A 26721-nucleotide genomic window follows, 5' to 3' on the forward strand; every position below is an offset into this window, starting at 1 on the left:
ACCTTTTGAAATTCCAGAAGTTCTTCTGAATTTTGATATATTGAAATCCATTGAAATCCTTTGAAATTAGAACTAAAATTTTGTTTAGAATCAGGCTGAAACAAACACGAAGCTTGGAGACTACAAATGTTTCTGAACCCATCAAAACTACCACAAAACAGGGAAACTCCGCTGAACGCGCAAAAAGTTGAAAGTTTGACAGGGCCTCATCACAACTCAAATGTTAGACTATCGTGCATATTTCACTGTCAAAAATGATAGCTGCCATAAAAACTTTTTGGTAAAATACTGCCGTCTACCGCGTCGTAGTCTTATTTTTGTACAATAAAGCGCGTCACATGTGTGACATGTGTGCTGTCCATTCTAGATGTGTTTGATGCTACAGCCCATCCGTATGCGCCAACATCACAACCTTCGTTGACCCCCAGTTTCATTTCATACAATTACGCACCCATCACACAAGCTTTCTAAGTATCAGTAATTTTTAATAGGCAAACTTGTGGTAATCTGATTGTATTAGCAGGAGCAGAAAAGAAGGTAAATACTGCAGATAGATCGATAGTTAAAAATCAAGCATCGACGGTACGGGGAAGGCACGCGGCTGCTGAGCCCGACGAGCCAGCTAAGCTAATCAAACCCATCCCTCGCTTAACCCTGAAGAAACCAACCCCGGAAAAGTTGAACCAACGAGCGACCCACCAGAAGGGGTCTCCACGCGGCGGGCGGAACCATTTCGGGGACCGTTCCGCAAAACGTCCACCTACCAAATTTGATTTCCCTTTTTCTTTTACCACCCCCACCACCCCCGTTGCCCCCCGTTCCACTCCAAAGCGAAACCGACCTTTCCCCCTTCCCCTCCCCCTCCCCCCTCCCCTCCCGCAGCAGCCTCGCCGAGATCCAATCCGGCTGCCCCCCAACTCCCCCACCGGCGGCGAGCTCGAGCGGAGAGGCGGGCGAAGCGAGCGGGCGGAGCCATGGGGCAGCAGTCGCTGATCTACGCGTTCGTGGCCCGCGGCACGGTGGTGCTTGCCGAGTACACCGAGTTCACCGGAAACTTCACCACCATCGCCTCCCAGTGCCTCGTCAAGCTCCCGGCCAGCAACAACAAGTTCACCTACAACTGCGACGGCCACACCTTCAACTACCTCGTCGAGGACGGCTTCAGTGAGTCGCCCCGCCTCCCCTCCCCGCCCCTCCGCTCCGCCCGCCCGATCCTTGCTCCCCTCCGCCCGGTTCGTCGCGGGCGTGATCTGATCCGCGCGGATCTGGCGCGGCGCGCGCTCGATTTGGGCTCGCCGCGCGTAGATCTCGCGGATTTGCTGGATTTGCGGCCGGGTCGTTTCGATTGCTGCTGCCGATCGGCGTGTTGCTGCGCGAACTTCGTGCGGGAGGTTGTTGCTCCCGTGGCTTGGTACTAGGCTTCTAGTTTAGTTGGTCGCACGCTGGGTATCGGTCAATTCGAGTTCGGTGATACTTGGTCAATATCGTGCTATGCAGTCAATATTGTGGCTGCTAATCTTCTCACACGCCTATGGGGCAGTCGTTGTATCACAGCTGCAATGGCCGACATCAGCAGTAAAATAATCCAGTACATGGTGCCGCCTCTGGATATCAGTGCTATTTATAGTAGAGGACAGACTGTTAGTTGCTGGCTTGCTAGGCATGTGCATCAAATGCCAGCACATATTTATCCTAAATAATTTGGCGGTTCATTTGTTGCTTCCATGCCGTGATATCTATTTATAGTAGAAGGGTAGATGGTTCATTGCTGGCTTGCTAGACCTGTGTAGCAAACGGCAGCGTATATTTATGCATGGTATAGGTTTCCAGATAAGCAACGCCCCTTAATCTATTAAAAGTAATATGGATGTATCAGCATTTCCGAGTTTTCTAATGGGTGTGGGTATATAATGCTATTTTCATACCCTTGATCTTTTTGAGTTTGTATAAGCATCTAAGTTTGTATAAGCATTTCACAACCGCAAAAGTATTCGAGCATTGATCTGCAAGCACCTTAAGAATGAATATTCCCTTGCATGGTATTTATGCAAAATCAATTCACATAGATGTTCCTCTCTGATTGGACTGTACATTGGATGCACTTGTTAGTTAAGTGTAGCCTTTCGCACTTTGCAACAATACTGGTCATTGCTTTTGTCGCACATGCCCAGTGGAAGCTTTAAAAACTGTTTCGAGATTTGGATTAATGTGGAAACTATAATGCTCTCTCAATCCATATTTAGTTCTGACATTTGGCTTCTACTTATGAATATTCAATCGTAGCATTTTACTGAGCACAGAAGCATTTTTTTAAGTGTATAGTATCAGTAGAGTACATCTCATTACCAATCTGGCAATACTTTTCATACATTACATGATTATGTTCAAATTTAACATTTGTGAAACCTTCATTAGTTAAAGTCAAAAAGTCACAACTGATTGTGTACTGAGGTAGTAGAAGACGGATGTGATGATGTAGTGGAAATTAACATTACCGATTAATTTTGTTATATTGCTGCGTTTCTTTTTTCTAGTGCTACCATGTGAATTTTAATGCACAATTCCTTCAAACCCCCTTTTCCAATGACACATTGCTTATAGCAGTGACAATAGTGCTGGAAAAAATTGATGAAGGAACTACTGTTCAAATATATTAAGCAACTGATTTTTTGCAGACATAGCACTTCTTTAAAAACGAAGATAATGCTTGTTTCTCTCCTTGGTTGAATTATAATTCCAGAGCACTATATTTCATTTGTTGGTGTTGCTAACTTCCAAGTCAAAAACTACGATGCTGACATCATGCTTTCTTCTGCAGCATACTGCGTGGTTGCCGTTGAATCAGTGGGGCAACAGATGCCAATTGCTTTCTTGGTTCGGGTTAAGGATGATTTCAGCAAGAGATATGCTGGCGGGAAAGCTGCTACTGCTGCACCAAGCAGCCTGAACAGAGAGTTTGGGTACGTGTGTTTTTTGCCAGTGTGGGGCTATTTATAATATATGGCCTTCCATTTATGCTAACTTTGTGTGTGAATATTTACTGTTTGTAGATCAAAACTCAAGGAGCACATGCAGTACTGTGTGGACCACCCTGAAGAGATAAACAAGCTCGCTAAAGTGCAAGCACAAGTTTCAGAAGTCAAAAACGTGATGATGGAAAACATTGAGAAGGTACATCTCTGTACTTTGCAGATACACCGAAGGTATAATTTGGAGAAAGTTTCTGATCCTTATTCTACTTCTGAAATTCAGGTTCTTGATCGTGGGGAGAAGATTGAGCTGCTTGTTGACAAGACAGAGAATCTCCGCTCACAGGTTTTAATAATTGACACATTCTTTTATCCCTCTGTACTGGGCACTGTACTTTAATTGGCTTTGGTTCCGAGCTGTTATTATATATTATTAGTACCAGGATAATAAGCTTGGTTCCAAGCTGTTATTGTATATTAGCAAGAGTACAGATAGGTCACAATTGAAGCAGTTAAGCCGGTATCCAGCTATATACTAAACTGTAGTTATGTCAAGTGGTCAAGCTAACTACTGGTGGTACACTTAATAGTTATTGTGTTAGGTGCTCTTGATATGCTCAAACTAATGGGGTGTTAGTGAGGGCTGTATTTCCTGAAATCAGTTTGGCCGTATATGCGTAACTGGCTAATACTTAATCTAAAAAAGGCTGGCTAATACTTCTTATGGATCACTAGAGACCTCCCTAGGTTATATCAATTGCCAACTTCTTTCTCCCATAGCTGATAAGGACTTAAGGTGATTGAATATCCATCTTCCTGGTGAGAGCAACTACATATTTGTTCAGGTCACCTGGAATTGATATGATTTATTACAACGGATCATTAATTTTTCTGCTGTAGCGATAAATTAACTGTTCTTTTCTGCTAAAAGAGTTTCAAGTCTTGTCCTGCTATTACTCTCATGGTAATGCCCAGTTATATCTCCAAGTTGGCGTCTTATGATAAGAAGACACAAAAAAACTAGAACGCTGTTCTTAAATTTGGGAATCAGAATTCTGATTTTGCTGATGTCCTCCTGGCTGATGCACTTGGGTCATCTTAACATCCTGGCCTGATTCTGGCGAGCCGAAAACATTGCTTAATGTTGAATTTTGGGTGTTGCAAAAGGATAACATGATATTGCTACTCAAGTTTGATCATGAAGTTCCGTACACCTAACATATGTTTCTCTATGATCTTTAACGGCGTCTACATAATTTCAGGCCCAAGATTTCAGGCAGCAAGGAACACAGGTGAGGAGAAAGATGTGGCTACAAAACATGAAGATCAAGCTGATCGTCCTGGGCATCATCGTCGCGCTCATCCTCATCATAATCCTGTCGGTGTGCCACGGATTCAACTGCGGCAAGAAGTGAGGACAAGTCGAGGTCGTGAGACACATTCAACTGCCCCTATATTACTCTGCTGATTCGAGCAAAAACCATATATATGGTGCTTAGTTCTTTTCTTGTTTAGTGTGCGCTGGCCCGGGCCGTGGTGCCTGTGGGTGGGTCTGTGTTTTCGTTGTCGTCGTGTTGGGATGTTCGGTTACCGCTGGATGGGTGGTGGCTGGGTCGGCGGGTCGTGTATTTTTGGACGCTATGTATGTATAGCTTGGATCTTGACGCCTTTGTTCTATTGTTATATGATGATGATGAGTAGTAGATTTACTTAATTAGAGTCAGAATTGTGTGGGTGTGTCTGCCTTTGTCCTCTTGTTGGGGGCTGGAGCTTGTGCTTGTCTGACCACGACAAGCCTAGCGTTGGCTGTCATGCGTTGGCCAGTTGCTCTCATATGTCGTGTCACTTTCGTTGCTGTGTCGTAGCTAAACCTTGTTGCGTTCTGCTGCATTCACCCGGGTTATTTGCGTAGCTCGAGATCATATCCCTTGGCCGTTTGCTGTTAATAGAGGCCAGTCTGATAGCAAGTTCGGCAATCCATGGGCGTGTTACTGAGGGACATTTGGAGCTAGTTTGGATTGTGTCCACAGCTACATGACTGGGCAAACATGCTGCCTGGCGTGGACGTGTACATCAGGTATGTTGCTGCCTGGTCAGGCAGCATGGCCTAATAGGTGCTGTTGTTAGAATTAAAAAAAAATCATTTCGTGGGGCCATCTACAGGCTTGGGTAGTACTCCCTCCATTCCAAAATATAGTGCGCCCGCGCTTTTCGAGGTCCAACTTTGACCATAAATTTAACCAACGAGACCAACTGCGGCGGGAGAAAAAATTATATAATTGAAAACTTCTTTCGAATACAAATTCACTGATATAATTTTTGCTCCCGCCGCAATCGGTCTTGATAGTTAAATTTACGGTCAAAGTTGAAACACGTGAATAGATGAAGCACTACATTATGGAATGGAGGGAGTAGCTTTTTCTGTACCTAACTCTGTACTTAAAGTCCCAGGCAGGCCTCAGGCATTTGAAATCGCACGCCTGGACCAGGCTAACACACTTTGCCTGGCTTCTCCATCAGGCTAACCACCTTCAAGCAATTCCAGGCCAGGCCAACTCAGGCACTTTCAGGACAACTACTAGGAAGTTTCCAGCCACACGCTCCAGCCAGGAAAAAAAAACACCAGTTCACGTACCAAACTAGCCCTTGGTCCGCAGCCCACGTCCAAGGGATATGTGTACGCTATTCCGGCGTGGGACGACCGTGCGGTGATATCGCCCACCGCCTGCTGCGATCCTTCAGCACGGAGAACATGATTGCGGGACTGGCGGATCCAGGACCCAGGTCCGGGAGCCTGGGCCTGGGGCGTGCACAATACTTACTTCGGTTACTGTTGCATTTTGGGCCCTATAGTGAGACTGTAGCATATACTGCAGCAGGCCTAGGGCCCCGGGCGTGGCCCAATCCAAGCTCCGCCCCTCACAGGAGCAGTAGCACGGGATGATCATGGCGATTTTATTGCTGCGGCATCTTGGTTTATACCTCATGTTTCTTCCGTGGATGCGGCAGAGATGATAGCTATTCGAAATGGATTCTACTTAGCAGCTAAGATTGGCTGTAACAGTTTACAAATTGAATCGGACAGCTCAAACGCAGTTGAGGCTCTAAAACCTTGAAGTTTTCTTCGGCCAGAAATCGGGAATTCTTTTTGAGTGCAAGGAAATGGGCCTGGACTTCCCCCAGTATGAAGTAACATAATGCTTCAGGGAAGCTAATAGTGTAGCTGATTGCCTGATTGTATAGCAAAATCATCTCCTGATTGGTAGATCGTGAGGCCCCCGCGTCGCTCCGGCAGCAGGGGCGACTCGGGCGGCGTAACCCTAGCCCGCCGCCGGCCCTCTCCCCCACCTCTCCTCTCCCTCGTCGCCACCGGAGGTGGCTGCCGGCTCGCCGCTCGGCCGCCGGTGAAGGTGGCGGCGAGGATCTCACTACTAGAAAAAGGGCTATAGCTAATATGGACATTAATGACGCACCATGTATGTGGTGCGCAATTGCTATATAGCAGTGGCGCACCAGATACATGTGCGCCATTAGTGTCCTCATTACTAATGGCGCACCAGACACACGGTGCGTCATTACTAACAATTTTATTTCCAAAACTATTAATGGCGCACCAGGGCATAGTGCGTCATCACTAGTTTTAACTAGTAATGGCGCACCACACACTCTGTGCGCCACTACTAACAGAATTTTTTTTACTTTTTTTTTCAAAACTAGTAATGACGCATCTGGGTACAGTGCGTCATTACTAGTTCAAACTAGTAATGGCGCACCACATCCACGGTGCGCCACTACTAACATTTTTTTTTTGCAAAACTAGTAATGGCGCACCACGTAATAGGTGCGCCATTAGAGTTACTAATGGCACATTTTTACGTGGTGCGCCATTAGTAACCTGAGACCAGATATATATTTTGGACAGCCACCTACCACACTCACTTTCCCCATTTCGTTCTCTCCACCTCCTCCTCCAAGCTTGTCTCGGCTGCCTCCTCCTCCTCACCTCATTTGCACCATAGATTCACCCAAATTAAGTGGTTCAATTACCTTTTTTTGATAGGTAAGTAAGGGGAAAGCTTTCTTTATGTTGTAGATCTACTTTTTTCTCCCTCCAACAACGTGCACATGCACTTTTTATGGCCTAGCTAGATTTACGTATGTTTGTGGTGTTGCATATATGTTTGTGTTTGCAGATACCGGTATTTGAAATGCGATAGTTGCCAATATTTTGCAGGAATGTTGATTCATTTTCGTTTCGGCGAGAATTTGGCACTATGCATTCTTTTTGGTCCTATTTTTAGGCAAAGTCATGCCAAATTTTTTCTTGGTTCTAAAATATCGTTTTTCTCTACCCCGCAGGCGACCATGGTCCACATGATGACCGAAGGCATCGTGAATAGGTTTTTGAGCTCCGCGAAGGCCGAGATGCTTCAAAAGAACGAGACGGAGATAAGATGTCCGTGTCGAAGATGCAAGCTGAAGAGCCTTATTACGGACCCGAATTCCGGACAGGTGCGGGACCACCTGCTCTTGCATGGTTTCATGGATGGCTATCGGTGGCAAGGTGATGAAGATGACTATGAAGTCATCCATGGGGGCCGGGCAAGAAATGAGGAAGGACAACAAGACAACCACCGCGGCGAGGGCGGGTGAGAAGACGAAGAATCTCCAGGACATGATCACGACGGTGATGCAGTATACAGTCATCATGTAGAAGATGCCGGACATGATGATGAGGAAGATCAAGACGAAGGGCATGATCATGAAGATGAAGATGCCGGAGCAGATGACGATGGACCATGGATGGGCTGGGTGCAGGACCCTCATATTCAAGAGCTGCTTCTCAAGCAGACGGATAACGCAAGAGCTGCGCCCGAGAGAAAGCCAAGCTGGACCAACTGGAGATAGACGCGGTTACTCCATTGTATGAAGGATGCAGGCCCGAGGATACCCGCCTGAAAGTAACGCTCATGGCTCTGGAGATGAAGGTAAAACACAAAATGACCGACGCATGCTTCGACGAGAACATGTCATTCTGGCACGAACGTCTTCCCAAGGGGAACAAGTGCCCGACCAGTTTCGAGGAGGCGAAGAAAATCGTGTGTCCTCTGGATTTACCGCACGTGAAATACCATGTGTGCATGAACAATTGCATCATTTATCGGGACGAGCACGCGGAGTCTACCATATGTCCGGTGTGCGGCGTCACTCGATACAAGAAGAGGAAGAAAGCTCCTCGAAAAGTGGTGTGGTACTTTTCGATCACTCCTCGTCTACAGCGGTATTTCGCGGACCCTAAGCTAGCAAAGCTCCTGCGTTGGCACGCGGATAGGGAGGAGAAGAAGCGAGAAGATGACGGAAATGATCCGGAGATAAATAAAAAAGACAAGATGCTGAGTCACCCTAAGGATGCGAGCCAGTGGCAAGCATTGAACTTCGAACACCCAGAATTTGGGGACGATCCAAGGAACATCGTGCTGGGCGCGAGCACCGATGGAGTCAATCCGTTTGGCAGCCAGAGAAGCACACATAGCACCTGGCCTGTGTTTGTGTGGATGTACAACCTTCCCCCTAGTTGTGCATGAAGAGGAAGTACATTCACATGGGTATGCTAATTGAAGGGCCGAAACAACCAGGGAACGACATCAATCTGTATCTGGGGCTGCTGAAAGAGGAGCTAGACACGCTGTGGAAAACGCCAGCCAATACGTGGGACGCCGCAGAGAAAGAATATTTCCCTATGAGAACCGCACTGCTCACGACGGTGCACGACTATCTCGGTTACGGATATCTCGCAGGGCAGGTGGTCCATGGATTTTCTGGATGCGTCAGGTGCATGGATGACACAACGTATCGCCAGCTAGATAGAGATCCCGGGTCTTCGAAAACCGTGTTCATGGGACATCGTAGGTGGCTTCGCGACAATGACCCATGGAGAAAACGCAAGGATCTGTTCGATGGTGAAAGCGAACCCCGAAGACGCCCGCATACGAGAAGCGGCGAGGAAATAGACGAGCTGTTGAAAAATTGGAAAGATTGCCCACTGCCGGGAAAGAAGCAAAAGGCGCCAGAGCCGGGAAAGAAGCGAAAGGCGCCAGAGCCGCTGCTGAAGGTATGGAAAACGAGGTCTGTTTTCTGGGACTTGCCGTACTGGAAGATCCACCGTGTGCCTCACAGCCTTGATGTCATGCATATCACGAAGAACGTGTGCGAGAGTCTACTTGGTACCCTGCTCAACATGCCAGAGAGGACTAAAGATGGGCCGAAAGTAAGGGCAAACTTGAAATCAATGGGCACCAGGGAGGAGCTTCACGCTAATGATGATGATGATGAGGCGCAGCAGGACACGGAAAGTCGTCGCAAAGGCAAAAAGGCCAAGAAGATTGGAAATGACTACCCTCCCGCGTGCTTCACTCTAAGTCAGGAGGAGATCGAGCAGTTTTTTACCTGCCTCGTAGGAGTAAAACTTCCTTACGGTTACGCGGGGAAGATAAGCAGATACCTAGACTTAGCGAAGCAGAAGTTCAGCGGGATGAAGTCTCACGACTGTCACGTGCTGATGACACAGATACTTCTAGTTGGAATCCGTGGGATCATGGACGCGCACGTACGTGAAACGCTATTTGGCCTATGCAACTTTTTCGACGTCATCTCTCGAAAGTCGGTTGGCGTGAGGCAACTCAGAAGGCTACAGGAAGAGATTGTGGTGATACTATGCGAGCTTGAGATGTACTTCCCGCCCGCATTCTTCGATGTTATGGTGCATCTGCTGGTCCATATCGTGGAGGATATCATCCAACTCGGGCCGACGTTCCTGCACAGCATGATGCTGTTCGAAAGGATGAATGGTGTCATCAAAGGATACGTTCGCAACATGTCACGTCCAGAGGGAAGCATAGCCAGGGGCTTTCTGACCGAAGAGTGCATCTCCTACTGCACGAATTATCTAGGCATCGAGAACCCCGTTGGTCTGCCCGTCAACAGGCACCTCGGCAGGCTCGCTGGATGGGGTCACCGCGATGGTCGCCGCGAAATGCATGTCGACTTCGAGGGTCGACTCGCTGACTTTGAAAGAGCAAACCTAGTCGCGCTACAACACATAGACGTGGTCGACCTTGGGTGGTAGAGCACAAAACCTTTATTGAGAAGACGTACAATGACCGAGGCCAACAGAGGACAGACGGAGATATAATCAAAGAGCACAACTCATGTTTCACGCGTTGGTTCAAGGAGAAGCTTCTGTCATACCCTTTACATGAGGATTCTTCCGCGGAAGAAAAACTCATATTCGCCTTGTCACAGGGCGCCGAGCACAACCTGATGACCTATGAGGCGTACGATATCAACGGCTACATATTCTACACCGAGGGAAAGGACATGAAGAGTGATGGTTATCAGAACTCCGGGGTAACGATGGAATCCTACACCGGCAACGACAAGGACAGATACTATGGAAGGATCGAGGAGATCTAGGAGCTGAGCTACGCTGGAGAGAAGGTCCCGATGTTCCGTGTCAGATGGGCCAAGAGCGTCATAAAAGAAGACCGGTATTTCACCACCATGGTTATACCCGAAGCCAAATCCAAGACCGCGGGCGCAAACGTCACCGCGAAAAATGAGCCATGGGTACTGGCTTCCCAAGTGGACCAATGCTTCTTCATTACCGACCCGTCAAAGCCCAGTCGTGTTGTCGTGAGGAGAGGCAAAAGGAAGATCATCGGAATGGATGGAGTCGCCAATGAGCAAGACTTTGACAAGTACGGCGACCCGAAGATGGAACATGACGACGACGATGAAATGCCATACACTACAAGAAGAAGCAGGACCACCCTACCTAAAGGATGTCCGTTAAACAGAAGAACTCCATTTGCGAAAAAGAAGGGCAAGAAGATTGTGAAAAGATAGCTAGCTAAGATCGATTGTATTTAAATCGTAGTCTTCATTTCTCGATTGTATTTCGACATATGGAAATGGGCGGCACTTTTTGAATTCATGAATATTTTGAAATCTGATGATATTTTTTCATATTCATAAATGTTTTCTAAAAAATTATTAGATGCAACTAAAAATCCAAAAAAAATCCAAATAACAAATTTGATGATATTTTTTCATATTCATAAATGTTTTCATATTCATATTTTTTCATAAATGTTTGAAATCTGATGATATTTTTTCACATTCATAAATGTTTTCAAATTTGATCGTCATTTTCTAAAAAATTATTAGATGCAACTAAAAAAACAGTTAGTAATGGCGCACCAGGGGAGGGTGCGCCATTGCTATGAAGGTATTTATGGCGCACCCGAATGAGGTGCGCCATTGATATACAAATTTTTATTTTTATTTATTCTTGTATTTTATTTTTCAGTGTTCCTTTTCCTGCTTAAATTTAATGGGCATTTTTTGAATTCATGAATATTTTTTTCAAATTTGATGATATTTTTTCATATTCATAAATGTTTTACCAATTCACAAATGAATGCAACTAAAAATCCAAAAGAAATTACTAAGTGCGCCATTGCTATCAAAAAAAAGTTACTAATGGCGCACCGCTAGGTGGTGCGCCATTGCTATCCCTCCCCCCACTAAAATCCCCAATCCCCGATCCCCAATCTCACATCTCTCTCAGCCCCCCACTGCGCGCCGCTGCCCCGACCCATTGCGCCGCCGCCCCTACGTGCGCCGCCGCCCCGGCGCCCCCGCCGCCTCCCTCTCCCCATCCTCCCCTTCCTCCCCCTCTGACCCCACCCCGACGCGTCTCCGTCTCCATGCCGTCGAGCACCGAAGCAGGCCGGAGAAGTCCAGCACGAGCGTCTACATCGTCTCCGTCAGATACGTCGACGAACTGGACCGGAGCCGAGCCGAGGAGCACCGCGAACCTGCCACCGAGCCCTTCTTCCACCTCGGATTCCGCCGCCTCTCCTTCAAGTCCGGCCGGCCTGCTGCTCCTAATCCACCGCCGGGCCTTCGTGTGCCTCCGCGGTGAGCTCCCCTCGCTTCCCCTCTTCTGTTTCCCCTCGTCCCGAGCGCTGTAGACCCCTCGCGCACCCGCTCGCGTGCGCGTACCGCCCGCGCTGGCCGCATCCACCCTGCCGCTCCCGCGGTGCTCCTCGCGGACCAGCGCCGTGGCCGGCCGGCTCTGCCGTGCTCATGCGCATGTGCGCCCATCCGCCCGCGCTGCTGTGTTATAGTTGAATGATACTGCCTGGAGATGCATATATTGTTTCACCATAGGATAAACACCATATTTATCTGTAGACAGCTCAAATCTGTTATTTTTCCTTCCTAATATGCATCGAATGTTCTTTTGATTTTACTGGATGCATTCTGGTCCCTATATAAGCGTTGACACATTGGCACTCTTTTGATCAGACAATAGCATTAATAGGTGGAGACTGTTTAATACCGGGGTCCTGTTGTTTTAGTTCATGACAGCTCTTGCGTTTGGTATTGTTGACTTATGTCTCTGCCCGCGACTCTGTTTTGCATACGGGCTGTTTTGTTGTTTGTTCGATCGAAAGAAAAAAATGTTCCTTGATGCGTTCCAGACACTAGAATAGGATCCACCATAGAACAGACCAGACTCCATCTTGCATTGGCTGGTGAACTCCTCGATCTGTTGTTAGTCCTTATCTGCATTTTCCCACATTGTTCATGTATCTGATCCACCATTGCTTGTACTAGTTTGTCAAGAATACAGGTCTGTATAGCACAGAGAGCACCACAAGTTAAACACCTCAATCTGTTAGTATTTGTCTGCATTTTCTCACATTCTTCTTGTATCTGATCCAGTATTGCTTGTAGTGGTTTGTCCAAAATGTTGAATGATACTGCCTGGAGATGCATATATTGTTTCACCTCTTCACAGGCCAACGTATTTTCCATGTTGTGATGGAGGCCTTTTTTTAACACTGGGCTTTGCCACCTGTTGTTTGTCTTGTAAATAGCATTGGACAGAGATTTAAGCAAGTAGCACATTGCCTTGTCCACCTGGGATAATGATTTTGCAGGTACCCCGAGAGGCCCTTGAGTTTGCCGGAATGTCGATTAACTTCCGTTCCGGCAAATTCGGGTACTCCATATGTCCTATTTTCAGCAAAGGTCATGCTGAAATTTTCCGTGAATTTTAGCATGACTTTGCTAAAAATAGGACATATGGGGTACTTGCGACTAATGCATGGGCCGGGGTATCTTAGTACTTAATTAAGTAGGATCAACTGCCTCTTGTGTTATACATATAGAAGTGTGATATCAACTCATAGTTATTACTAATGTCAGTTGCTCGTCATCGATAAACCCTAATCTGGTAGGATGACCTACTAAAAAAGCCCATACCACATATTCTATTTGGATGGCCCTGCTAACCCTTGACCATAAATACTTGAGATGGATGTAGCAGGCTTAAAGAAAGAAATGTTTTTAGGCCAACTCCACTGGGCCTGGCTGAAAATGCACAAGTGTGCATGACTAACAATATTCTATTGTAAAGCTAAACAGGAAAGAGGAACCACTCATCCTAACCATTTGCTCTCAAAATTACCACTTCACTTCTTACTACTGAAAATCTTAGACCATCTCCATTCACCAATAGCTCAAACCAGTTCGAAGGGCGTGTTTTCACCACACTGTGGATTATCTTATTGGACCCAACAGATATTTGCAGAAGTAACTTCCTATTCACCTAAAGGCATGAATTATCCAAATCTTGATTCATCCTCATTAAAGCTTTCCATCTGAATGGATTCTGCTACCTATCTATCCTCTACAAGACCCTCCACCTATGTTTCTAATTAGATACCTTTCTTTCAACTCTTAACCAGTTCCATTTCTCCACTAGAATTTTCCCTAGAACTTGTTATATCAACCAATCAACTCCTTATTAGAAGAACTCCACCAGAATTTTCCCTAGAACGCATGCAAGCTTCCAGGTCCTCGTAGGGTCTCCGTTATAACTTATAAGAACTTGGAAATGCAATCTATTAGTGCAAGAAGTGAATGAAACTCTATTACTTAATTAAGATTTAACAAAAATGTACGATGAACTTAGTTGTTATAATATTTTCAAGATGATATGATGATGATGGCTTTTAGGGTGCCTCGTCATCGATAAACCCTAAATGATGAAAACTTAGGCTTTTGGGGTGCCTCGGCGTCGACAAACCCTAAATGATAAAACCTTAACTTAGCATTTAGGGTGCCTCAGCGTCGACAAACCCTAAATGATAAAAGCTTAGCTTTAAGGATGCCTCGGTGTCGACAAACCCTAAATGATGAGATCATGATAATTCCTCACAAACCAACCCTTAAATAACACCGAGCCATTATGTCGTCACCCTTGAAGCCTTGCGGGCATTTGCAGCCCTTAGCTTGTTCATTCTGTAGATTTCCAAAATTCAGTTTTGTACCGCACACCGAAGCCAACTTTTTGGCGACATTCCTCGAGAATTAGGTTATTTGGTCAACTTAGAGATCTTGTTCCTTGACAATAACCAACTTTTTGACCAAACTTTTTTCCTATTTAGAGCGAAACATGGCCCACAACGATGAGGCCGGCGGTTCGGGCAAGGCATTCTGGGAGCTGTCCCAGGAGATGGAGGAAGAACCTCACCGCTATGAGGACGCCGCGGAAGACACCGATCCCGACTACACAACCCCTAGTGGCGTCGGGGATGACACCACTGATGGTGCCGCCGAGGATGCCACCACTGATGATGGCAGCGCACGCACAGATGGCAGCCAACCGAAGAGGCAACGGAAGGACCGGCGCCCGAACGTGCTCGACACCATCAAGGAGTAATTTACTGAAGTGTCCTCCGAGGGGCATCCAACGGCGCCCAAAGAAATAGTCAAGGGGTACGCGGGACAGCTCGGGTGCATTCTCCGGAGCACCGTCTCGATCAACACCGAGAAACTAAGGCATCGTGACCGAGGGAATTTGCGCAACCTCCTCTTCACGAAGCTGCATGAACGATACAAGTTCCCCGGTGACTTCGCAAACACACGCCTCTCAGGGAATAAAGTGAACAGTGCCGCCCTCACGAAGATGAGCACGGCCCTGGATACTTGGAGAGGCGCGGTGAAGAGAATGATTGAAAAAGGTGATAGTTATGAGAAGATCAAGGAGAAAAATCCTTCGATCAGCGAAGCTGACTACCTGGAGTTCAAGATCAAGTGCGAGAGCGGCGCAACCGTGGAATCAAGTCAGTGAGGGAAAGATATGCGGGACTTGAACTTAGGGGTCCACAAACTCGGTCCCGGCGGTTACAGAGTGGCGGAACCTATATGGGACAAGGAGGACGCGGAGCGTGACGAGCAAGGCCTACCGCCCCTCTTCGAGAAATACCGTGACAAGCAGACCAGGAACTATGTCAGGGCCCGGTACAAGATTGATCCTGTAACCAAGGAGCTTACCACGGATCCGAAGACCAAGGCGATTGAGCGTGTTCTGGTAAGGAATACACCCCTGCGTAATTAGCTCCATATGGTTGCATTCTAATTAATGAAGCCAAATTTCTAAATGGTTCACGTTCCTTCCACAGGACACTGAAAGCAGTAGCGCGGGGTCGTCTCAGAGCTCCCCTTTCGACGCCCCTTTAAATAGGGCATTGAACGTAATGAAAAACAAGGATAAGCTCAGTAAGCCGTCGTCAGCTGGTCGTGTGGCCGGCAAAGGCTTGTCCACGAAATGGTCGGAATACTATACCGCTGGGCGAAAGGAGAGAAAGACCAGCTCGGAAAGCCAGGAGCGCGAGGTTCAACAACTCAAGGCACAAGTGGCGCGGATTCTGGAGATGGTCGAAGAGCAAGTGCAAGACCAACTGGGAGCGACGATCACCGCCATTATACCTACCTTGGTTTCTGGGTTGCAGGCGTGGATGGCGGGCGGCCAACAGGGGCCGTCCCCGATTCCCAGCTTCACGACTAGAAACTCACGCAACACGCCGGCGGCGCCATTGGTGTCTCCGGCGGAGGCGGCATTGGTGTCTCCCGCGGCGGCACCCGCATTGCATCTTAATGCACCCGGGTGTGGGAAGAATACGCCGGCCGACACCTCGGTAGCAAGCGGCCCCTCCGTCACTTGCACGCCCGCTGTTGGCGGTGCCTCGACATTAGCCGAGCTCGACGCCATCACGGTAACTAATTAAGCCTCTCGGCCGATGACTTCATCTCCTTGCCTTTGACTGGGCATCCCTGACGCCCTACATGTTTTCGTAGGGCGCCGCCGACGTTCCATGCACTCTCCTGCACTTCGTGGACGGCGAGTTGATCGATGTCGCCAAGGCTAGAATCGTTCAACTGGGCAACCGCCTGTTCCACGGTAATCCGATGCCACCCAACGTGTATAGGGTTCAACTGGTTCGGGTGCTGCGGGGCTGCGACGACTTGTTACCTCTGTTTCGACCCCATGGGGCCGACGAAGATGATGTGATGACCCTCAGCGCCTGCTTAAGCTGGCCCCTGCTTTGGCCGAAGAGCCAGATTCGTTTGGGGGCGGGGGACACCACTCCACAGACAACACCGCCAGTCGTGCCGGCGCCAAGCCATGGCAAGACCACCGCAACGCTACCGGACATGCCGGACATGCATATGGCACAGGATCCGGACATGCATATGGCACAGGATCCGGACGACGACGACGACGGTACATTTACCAACGTCGATAAGTACTTCAACGAACATGGGTACGGTGACGAATTCTTGGGGCCTCCTTCTCAAGAACCCAACCCTGCAAAAGACGATCGGATCTAGCTGGTACCGCGGAGAAACCCAATTGCAACAGGCGTCGTCTGGCGTTCAGTTCTCAGGAGACGCCTCCAGCTGCCGCCTTCACCGAGCCTCAGATAGCCGAGGTGCGAAATATTATCAGCCCCAACACACTCAAGAAGGCGGTCTCTGAGCAGAACTCGATCCCATTACAGCAGAAGAAGAAGGGACGGAAAAGAAAGACTAACAAGGGTGCGAGCCAGCCGGCACCGAGTACGATCCGTGCTCAGGACGGGCCACCTTCACCTAAGGATATCTCGAGGAGGGTGCATGTGGCGGGTAGGCCGATGCTACCGACTAATCTGCTCAATGCTGCAACCGGTGCTATGCGGAGTCTGCATGACAGTGTTCTTTCTTTGGAGAAGCGGCGTCTCTCCGAGAATGATGTGGCATACCCGGTTTTCGTGGCCAAGGTGCCAGAGGGCAAGGGCTTTGTGGATAGCGCCATCGGGGGTATGATCGTCCTGCGGTTTGATGACATCTTCGCTATGTTTAACCTTCATCCGCTGCACTACACCTTCGTTCGGCTATTTTCGCTGAGTATGGAGATGCGGATCATTAGAGACAAGACCCCGGACATCGTGATAGTCGACCCCTTCTACATGCGTGCCAAGATCTTGGGCAGCGCTGGGGACCGGCAAGTCGCGAGTTCATACCTCGAAGGCGTCATTCTGGCAAACCCAGATAAGGATAACTTCCTCGTGCCTTACTTTCCCGAGTAAGTCATCCCCTCACCGCCCCGTAACATATGATTTCTTAGATTTCGATCGTTCTTTTTTTTCTAACATTCCGTGTTTTGTGCAGTGACACACATTGCACACTCATCCTCTTAAGCCCGAAATATTCCATGGCCACGTATTTCGACTCGGACCGTCAGTCGAAGAAAGACTACACAAATATCAAGAAAGTTCTTGATGATGTTCTCCCCGGCTACGCCAGATCTGGAGGCACCTTCAGCAGGCCAATTCGTAGGTACGGCAAGCACGTGTTCACCCACAATACGACGTTCCCCTGCGTCAAGCAGCCGCCTGGCGGTCAGAAGGATGCCTACTACGCCCTCCATCACATGCGGGCGATCGTACGGGACCATAATCACCTTCTGCTACCAAATAATCTCAAAGATTGGGCCGCACGCTTGTCGGCAATCCAGGACGCGGACATCAGACAAGAATTCTTTCGCATCCAGTTGGAGTTTGCAGAAATCATCCATCAAGATGTCCTTCGTACCTCGGGGCAGTTCTACCTCAGATATCAACCGTCCAACAGTGAGATAGAAACAACGCTACAAATGCAGGCTGACAACGCCCGCGATTTCATGACCATCACGACAGACGGCGGCTTCATCCATGCTCCGGTCCCTGAGTCGAGTCGAAAGTAGTGATGCTATGTAGTTCTGAAATATGGATTCGCTCATGTTGTAATTAAACTTTAATGAACTTGTATGTCTCTTTGGTTTGGACAGTCGTTCAACTTATATGTAATCGATGCTATTTATTAGTAGGACCATGAATCGTGCTATTAATGTGTTGCTTTTCTCTTCCGATCCTTTTGTTGCATACTTATATATTGCTTATGTATTGTCTGTGAATTGCTACTAACGTTTTGTTTGGCTAGTGCATAGAGTTGCCGTCGTATGTCGTGTACAAGGGTAAGGTTTCCGGAGTCTACGACGACTGGGAGGAGTGTCGGAGACAGGTTCACCGTTTCAGCGGTAACAGTTACAAAGGGTACACCTGTAGGGCTGAGGCGGAAGCTAGATACGCGCGCTATCTAGCGGGAGAGAGGGGGGAGCGGAGGAGGGACCAGATGAAGACCAGTTTCATCGCGATGATGCTAATCGTGATGACCGCATCTCTCTTCTATGTGATGGTAGTTTAGATGATCGATATCGACTTGTAATTTGAAGACAAACTCGCTACTCGCGGTCTCGAGACTTGTAATGTTCTAACTTTGTTCGGTCTTTTGAATTCGGAGACTAATATGATGAATTGTATTCGGAGACTAATCTTCTATTGTATTCGATAAATCTGCTGTTTATATGTTGTGCTGTCTATATTCTGTGCAGTAATATATTTTGTAACCTGTGCAAATATTAGAAAATAAAAAATAATAATTCCTCATATTCATACTAGTGGCGCACTAACTAGTAGTGCGCCATTACTAACCCAGAGCACAAGGTAAATATGGCCCCCTGGGAGGCATAGTAATGGCGCACCGTTTGACATACTAATGGCGCACTCCCTGGTGCGCCACTACTGTCTGGTATACTAATGGCGCACCAGGGGTGCGCCATTAGTATTAGTTACTAGTGGCGTGATGATAGTGGCGCACCTGTAGTGCGCCATTAATGGCCAAAACAGGTGCGCCACTAATTAGCCTTTTCCAAGTAGTGTCTGGCTGCCCCGTTCTTCCTCAGGGGGCTTTGGATCAGTGGCGGCGGCCTCGGCTGGTGGATCGACGCCGGATCTGCGGTGACTGGTGCTCGTTGGTGCTGTCCGTTCTTCCTCGGCCGTGGGGGCGGCGAGGCGGCGGCAGGTGGCGGCTGTGGTGCGGGCGTCTCGGTGGCGCCCGATCCAGATCTGAAGGCCTCCGTCTACTTCAAGCAGGGCTGCCCCCGATGGTCCTGCTTTGGGCGGCCTTTGTCGCCGGAGTTGTACCTGTTTGGCGGCTGGAGGTGGGAGGTGGCTCCGGAGAAATCCGAGGCCAGCAGTGCTGGCCACGACGGCGGCGACGCCCGAGGGCACCGTACCCTTCTTGTAGGCGCCGTCCAAGTTGCCTCCTTCCCCTCTTCCTTCCACCCAGCTCGTATGCCGGGCGAAAGCCCAAATCCTTGCCGGATTGAGCGACAGCGGCGCTCCGGGCGTCGTCACCCTCTTGGGGGTGTCGTTCGTGGTGAGCTTGGGGTGGATGTGGTGCTTTGGTTGCTTGGCGGCGGTTGGTGGCGTGGTCGGAGTTCATCTGGTGGCGGTGCGTTGGCGCTCCGCCGCCTATGTGCTCAGCCTCAGAGTCCTTCTTCCACGGTGCTTGGTCTTCAGCAGCCCTGCCGGACTCGGCGGAGCGGTGCTTCATCCTACTCATTGATGGAGACGTATCTCGGCGGCGTGGCGCAGTGGAGATTCGGCGTCCGATGTGTGGCGATGGACTCGCGCAGGAGGACGAAGCTGTCTGGTGTCGTGGTGACATCGATGGTTGAGTGGCCAGACAAGGTAGAAGCCTCAATATTTGCTCTGAAGACGGACCTGTGGAAGATGGCAGCGGCGACGACACACGAGTGCGTCAGACCGGTTTGTACCCCAGACCCGGTATTTGGCTCGGCTGGGGCTTCCGGCTTTTGATGTTAGGCTTAGGTGAGTGGTCTGGGTAGTGGCCCAGCTAGCACCCCTTCATCATTTTGATGTTAGGCTTAGATGAGTGGTCTGGGTAGTGGCCCAGCTAGCACGCCTTCATCATTTGGATAGGAGTAGCGGCAAATGTTGCCAAGATGACGGTTTCAGGCATATTGTTGTAGTACTTTGTAAGGTCCTCGAGAATAATCAATAAAGTGGCCGCATGTATCTCCCAGATGCAGAGGCCGGGGGTCATCCTCCTTTTCTAAAAAAGTAGATCCTCCGAGATTTGGGAAGATGCAATCCCGGACTTTATTCTCACCTTATTGTAAACGACCTCGCATTATCTGAGAAATAAAGTACTCTCTATAAAAAGAAAAAAACCCACCGCCTGCTGCGATTTCCAGTTGCCTACAGTATGACACGTTGAGTTGGTGCTGCTACGCATGCACTGAACACCGCTCATCAGTGCCGGCCATTGTTCGGTGAGCCTGCCCTGCCCGGCTTCGCGGAACATCCAGAGCTTGAACCAGAGCTTTCATTGGCTGGCTGCATCTGCTTACCTGCCTGCCTTCCTGCACCTTAGCTCAGGCAAGCCATGCAGTTAGAGCATTGGGGTGATCCCTGCAGCTGCACGGACTATGATGAGTCTGACGGCATCTTCGACTCCGTCCATTAAATCGGACAACGTGTCCGCGGACAGCCGATACTGAAGCAACCATCCAACCTTAGGACAACTCCAGCGCACGATAGACGTCCATTTTGTCTGGATTCTGTCCGTTTGGGTAGGGCAATGAGTTCGTGTCCGGGCAGTTTCTAGGATGCGGTGGCCGTGCATCCAATGCACGGACGCATCCCGGCCGTGTCCTGTCCGCGTACAATTTTCTTTGCAAGCCCTTAATTTTTTTTCATCATTCATTTTTGATACATGGAAATACATCACCAAATTTTGACTAGAAAAGTAAGACAAAGAAAACAAGAATCACAAGAATACATTTTAGAAGACATCCAACTTCCATAACTGCTCCCGTAAGTTGGATTAGTGCCTTTTCGATGCATTCATTGTTGATATGTGGAGGAGGATCGATCTTGCATGCTTCTTTCTTCGTCGAGTGTAAAGAAGTAGACGTTGCTTCCTCACATCTAGTTTCATGTCTAGCCTCTATTCTGGCAACAAGTGCACTAGTCTCATCTTTAGCCTCTATGCTAGCTAAAAGTGCACGAACATATACTAAATTGTGCTCTATCAATATATCGATGTACTCTTCTTCCCAATACCAAAACATGCATCCATGTTACACAATAAAATTTTAAGTTAGCACAACTAGTCAAATCCGAGAGCACAACCGAAGCTAAAAGTAGCACATACCCCATCGTTTAAGCACTTGATGAACACCCATCCGGGATGTTCCGGCGTTGTAGACACGCGGCGCACGACCTTCTTTGGGGCGTCGTGGGGAAGGGGCTGGGCGAGCGCGCGTCCGAGCTGCACAACTGCAATGGCAGCGGCGACGACGGCGGTGGTGGCGAGAGGCAAGAGTGGAGAAGAGTGGAGGGGGGTGCGGCTGGAGGGGGGAGGGGGCGGATAGAAAAAGGGGTCCCTGTGCTACCGACGGGCGGGCCAAGGGAGGACACGCGCACATGGCCCGCCCGTCCGCGCGCTGTCCGTTTCACCCCAAAAGCAGCCCAAGCTTGGGCTGGGATGGGTCGAAAGCGGACAGAAAACGGACAAAAGTCCGTTTGCGTCCGCGCGCTGGGCCGTCTGGTTCGTCCGTTTTACCCCAAACGGACGCACCCGGACGGGATGGGGTTGCGTGCTGGAGTTGGCCTTATCACCTATGCACGCACCTGCCCCTTCTTAGAAAAAGATAAATCAAATGTCTGTCACTCAGCCTATTCATTGATTTTAAATTCAATCTAACTCCACCTTCATCTCTGAGTTTTTTCTCCTTGAACTTAAACTTCTTCATTGACACATGTTTTGATGGGTTCTCCCTTGAGCATCATCCAACAATGATGTCTTGCCCTTCGTCTTTTCGTACATCACGGTAGAGCATGAGGACTAAAATGATGTGATCATCAAGTTGCAACATTGAGTGAATCAAAAAATTGACCAACACATTGAGCAACAAGAAGCAAAACTTACAATCTTCATGATTGACGCGTCTATTGGCCACATTCTTTCCGCTTGTGTGAAAGAAGAAAGGGTTTAAGCGTATGCACCTTTGGCAGGGACGTGTGCGTGTTAATATAGAGGAAAGATTACAGGATCGGCAGGTTGTTTCTAGTCTTGACCTCTACTCCAAGCTATACAACAGATAAGATCAACTAGCCTAACAACCTGCCGGGTATACACAACTATACGCACGCAACACACCCATCGTGAAAAATGTCACGTTACATACAAGCCTACTCTTTAACATCCTCCCTCAATCTCAACATGTCAAGGTTTAGATTGTTCTTGAAGGCTTGTAGTTGTCGAATTTGAAGTGGTTTAGTGAAGCCATCAGCAACTTGATCTCCGGTTGGAATAAACTTTATCTCCAACAATTTTTGTGCAACTCTTTCACGAACAAAGTGAAAATCAATCTCTATGTGTTTTTGTCCTTGCATGAAACACAGGGTTCGCAGACAGATACGTTACCAAGGTTATCACACCACAAACATGACACATGTGATCTGTGAATACCCAACTCATCAAGTAACGTTTCAATCCACATTACCTCAGCCGTTGCATTTGCTAAGAACTTGTACTCTGCTTCAGTACGGGAGCGTGAGACAGTTGCCTGTTTCTTTGCATGCCATGATATGAGATTAGAACCAAGAAAAACAGCAAAACCTCCTGTGGATTTCTGTCATCTGGACATCCAGCCCAGTCTGCATCAGAGAAGGCACTTACTGCAGTTGATGAAGACTTACATAATTTTAAGCTGGTTCCAGTGCTTCCTTGTATGTATCTCAAGATCCTTTTTACAGCTGTCCAGTGCAAAGAAGTTGGTGCATGCAAAAGCTGACAAACCTTATTAACAGAGAATGAAATATCAGGCCTTGTCAGTGTTAGATACTGAAGTGCTCCAACTATGCTTCGGTACCTAGTTCCCTCTTCTACACTTAACAATTTCCCTTCATGCAAAGAGAACTTTTCAGTGGTGGACATAGGTATACTGGAAGGTTTACAATCCTTCATTCCAACACGCTTTAATATATCTGAAGCATAATTTTCTTGAGTGAGCAAAATACCATCTTGCACCTTTTTTACCTCAATGCCTAGAAAATAGTGAAACTCTCCCAAGTCCTTAAGTGCAAATTCATTTTTCAAGTTTCTTAACAAGGCTGAGGTGGCTTCTTGTGAGGAGCTAGCAACAATTGTGTCATTCAAATAAGTTAACATAAACATTGTCACCTTTTCTCTTCTGAAGAAGAACAAAGAAGTGTCTCCTTTTGATGGTCGAAAGCCAAGTTGTTGCAGTTTTGAGCTCACTTGGAGTACCACTGTGACGCCCGGGTAATTAAGCTACAGTAATCCCACGCTAATGGTGCCACGTTACCTCCGTTACTGTTGCTAATCTATCGTTAGATCAAAACCGGTCCAAAATTCAAAGTTCAAAATCAAGCAAACAATAAAAGTTTTCAAATATTAAAACTAAAATGTTCGGAGTGAACCAAATATTGCATAGATAATAATGGTGGAGAAACCTAACTTTAATAAAATGTTTAAGTGTTCAAAATAATTAAAATTCGAGGTTTAAATATTAAAATAAATGCCTTTTAAATTTTATAAAATTTTAAACTATTTTAATTTGGGTTGAGAATTAATGTGGCAATAGTATATTTAAAAGTATTAATTTAAGTGCTAGTGATAATTTTTAGTAAACTAAAATAAAAGAAAACCAAAAGTAAAACAGTAAAAGAAAAATAAATAAAAAGAAAAGAGAGAAGCAAAACTAAATAAAGGGGACACCCCCCCCCCCGCACTGGGCCAACCGGCCCATCTGGCACCCAGGCCAACTGGCCCACCTAACCCCCTGGCCTATATGGCCTCACACCCGAAACCCTACCCCCCATTCCCCACGATCCCCACTCTCCTTCCCCCCGCGCGATCTGGATTAGGGGCGCCCAACGCATCGCCGCCCCGATCCCGTTGCCCCCGAGCCCGACGCCGGGGCCCGACGCCGCCCCGCCGTCGCCAGGCTGCCCCGCCCCACCACTCCGTCGCCGGAACGCCATCGCCGCCGCCTCGCTCCACCAATCCCCGCCGGCGCCTCGCCAAGCCCGACGCCGCCCGTCGTCAGCGCCGGCGCCAGGCGCCTCCTCACCTGCGCGGCCCCAGCCGCGCCGCACGAAGCCATCGCCCGCCTCTCCGACTCCTCCCGCACGCCCGTTCCCCCCTGCGACTTGACACCGTCGCCCATCGCCCCTGACGCCGCCTGGAGGGCCACATCGCCGGAGCCCCGCGCCGCCACGACTGCGTCGTCGCCCGTCGTCACCGCCACCTCGTCGCGCGCCCCCGACCTCGCTGCCTCAAGCACCACCACGAGCCGCTGCCATCCCCTCCTGGCTCACTGTGAGCCCCGTGCCCTCCTCTTTCCCCTATGCTCCGGCCTCCCCTCCCCTAGCTTGTTCGCCACTGTCGCCGGCGCCGTTCCCCTCCGCCGCGCCCTGGCGCCCCCCCGCCATGGCCTCACCGTTGTGGCCTCGCATCCTATCGCTCTCGCCCGCGCACGCGCGTCCGCGCCTCGGCCGCGCTCATCGCGGCCCCGCCTCCATCATGCCCGCACGTCGCCATCCTTGCCCAGCCCCGTGAGCGCACGTCCCCTGCCTCCCTACGTCGCCGGTGCCCCACCAGTGCCTCGCCAGTCCCGCGCCGCGGCTGACCTGGGCGAGTGCCCGCTCGGGTGCGCCCGCACCCGGCGCCCCAGCGCCCGCTAGCAACCGCCCCGCGGTGGCCCTGTGTGCCACTAACTAGGGGCCCCACCTCTCAGAACGAAAAATGAATAATAATAATAATAAAATGAAATAAAATAAATAAAAATAAAATAATAATTAATATATAGAAAATAATAATAATAATAATTAATTAATTAATAAAAATTAATAAATGAATAAATAAAGAAGATAAAAATAAAAATAAAACTAATAAATTAATTAGTTAATTAATTAGTTAATAAACCATGTTTAGATTAATCTAATTTAATTAATTAGTTTAATTATTAGTTAATTAATTAGTTAACTCTAATTACCCTAATCAGTCTATGACAAGTGGGACCCACGTGTCAGATGACTGCTGACGTCAGCATGATGTCATGCTGATGTCATCGTAACATTTTTTCGGATAATGTATATATTAAATAATTAAATAAATTCCAGAAATTAATAAAATCTTTAAAATTTAATATAAGATAAACCATAGCTCGGATGAAAAACTTTGTACATGAAAGTTGCTCAGAACGACGAGGCGAATCCGAATACGTAGCCCGTTCGTCCACCACACCTCCCTAACCTATCGAACACGCAACTTTCCCCCTCCGTTTCATCTGTCCGAAAATGCGAAACATCGGGAATACTTTCCCGGATGTCCCCCCCCCTTCACCGGTACCACCTACTATCGCGTTAGGACACACCTAGCACTGCTCATTGTCATGTCACGCATCGTCATGTTTATGTTTGCATTGTATTTACTGTTTCTTCCCCCTCTTCTCTCCGTAGACTACAAGACCGACGCTGCCGCTACCCAGTACGACTATGGTGTTGACGACCCCTCCTTCTCGGCTGACCTTCCAGGCAAGCCCCCCCCCCTTGACCACCAGATATCGCCTATTCTTCTCTATACTGCTTGCATTAGAGTAGTGTAGCATGTTACTGCTTTTGGTTAATCCTATACTGATGCATAGCCTGTCATTGTTGCTACAGTTGTTACCCTTACCTGCTATCCTACTACTTAGTATAGGATGCTAGTGTTCCATCAGTGGCCCTACACTCTTGTCCGTCTGCCATGCTATACTACTGAGCCGTGATCACTTTGGGAGGTGATCACGGGTATATACTATATACATTATATACATGACACATGTGGTGACTAAAGTCGGGTCGGCTCGAGGAGTACCCGCAAGTGATTCTGATGAGGGGGCTGAAAGGACAGGTGGCTCCATCCCGGTAGAGGTGGGCCTGGGTTCCTGACGGCCCCCGACTGTTACTTTATGGCGAAGCGACAGGGCAGGTTGAGACCACCTAGGAGAGAGGTGGGCCTGGCTCTGGTCGGCGTTCGCAGATACTTAACACGCTTAACGAGATCTGGGTATTTGATCTGAGTCTGGCCATTTGGTCTATACGCACTAACCATCTACGCGGGAGTAGTTATGGGTATCCCGACGTCGTGGTATCAGCCGAAGCTCTTTTGACGTCAGCAACTGAGTGGCGCGCGCCGCATTGGACCGTAAGCTCGCGCTTGTATTAAGGGGGCTAGGTCTGCTTCCGGCCGCGTACGCAACGTGCAGGTGTGCATAGGGCGATGGGCCCAGACCCCTGCGCGCATAGGTTTAGACCGGCGTGCTGACCTCTCTGTTGAGCCTAGGTGGGGCTGCGACGTGTTGATCTTACGAGGCCGGGCATGACCCAGAAAAGTGTGTCCGGCCAAATGGGATCGAGCGTGTTGGGTTATGTGG

The 26721-nt window shown here is 48.6% G+C and overlaps 1 protein-coding gene across 1 annotated transcript; it reads left to right on the top strand.

Moving 5' to 3' along the window:
- The first annotated feature begins 832 nt into the window (after positions 1 to 832).
- On the top strand, positions 833 to 4683 carry LOC123113791 (vesicle-associated membrane protein 721). Its single transcript, XM_044535104.1, has 5 exons — positions 833 to 1164; positions 2819 to 2960; positions 3051 to 3171; positions 3253 to 3315; positions 4232 to 4683. The coding sequence occupies exons 1-5, from the start codon at positions 975 to 977 to the stop codon at positions 4382 to 4384; spliced, it is 669 nt and encodes a 222-aa protein (XP_044391039.1). The 5' UTR covers positions 833 to 974; the 3' UTR covers positions 4385 to 4683.
- Positions 4684 to 26721: the final 22038 nt, after the last annotated feature.

This window comes from Triticum aestivum, chromosome 5B (assembly GCF_018294505.1).
Source record: "Triticum aestivum cultivar Chinese Spring chromosome 5B, IWGSC CS RefSeq v2.1, whole genome shotgun sequence".
Lineage (NCBI taxonomy): Eukaryota > Viridiplantae > Streptophyta > Magnoliopsida > Poales > Poaceae > Triticum > Triticum aestivum.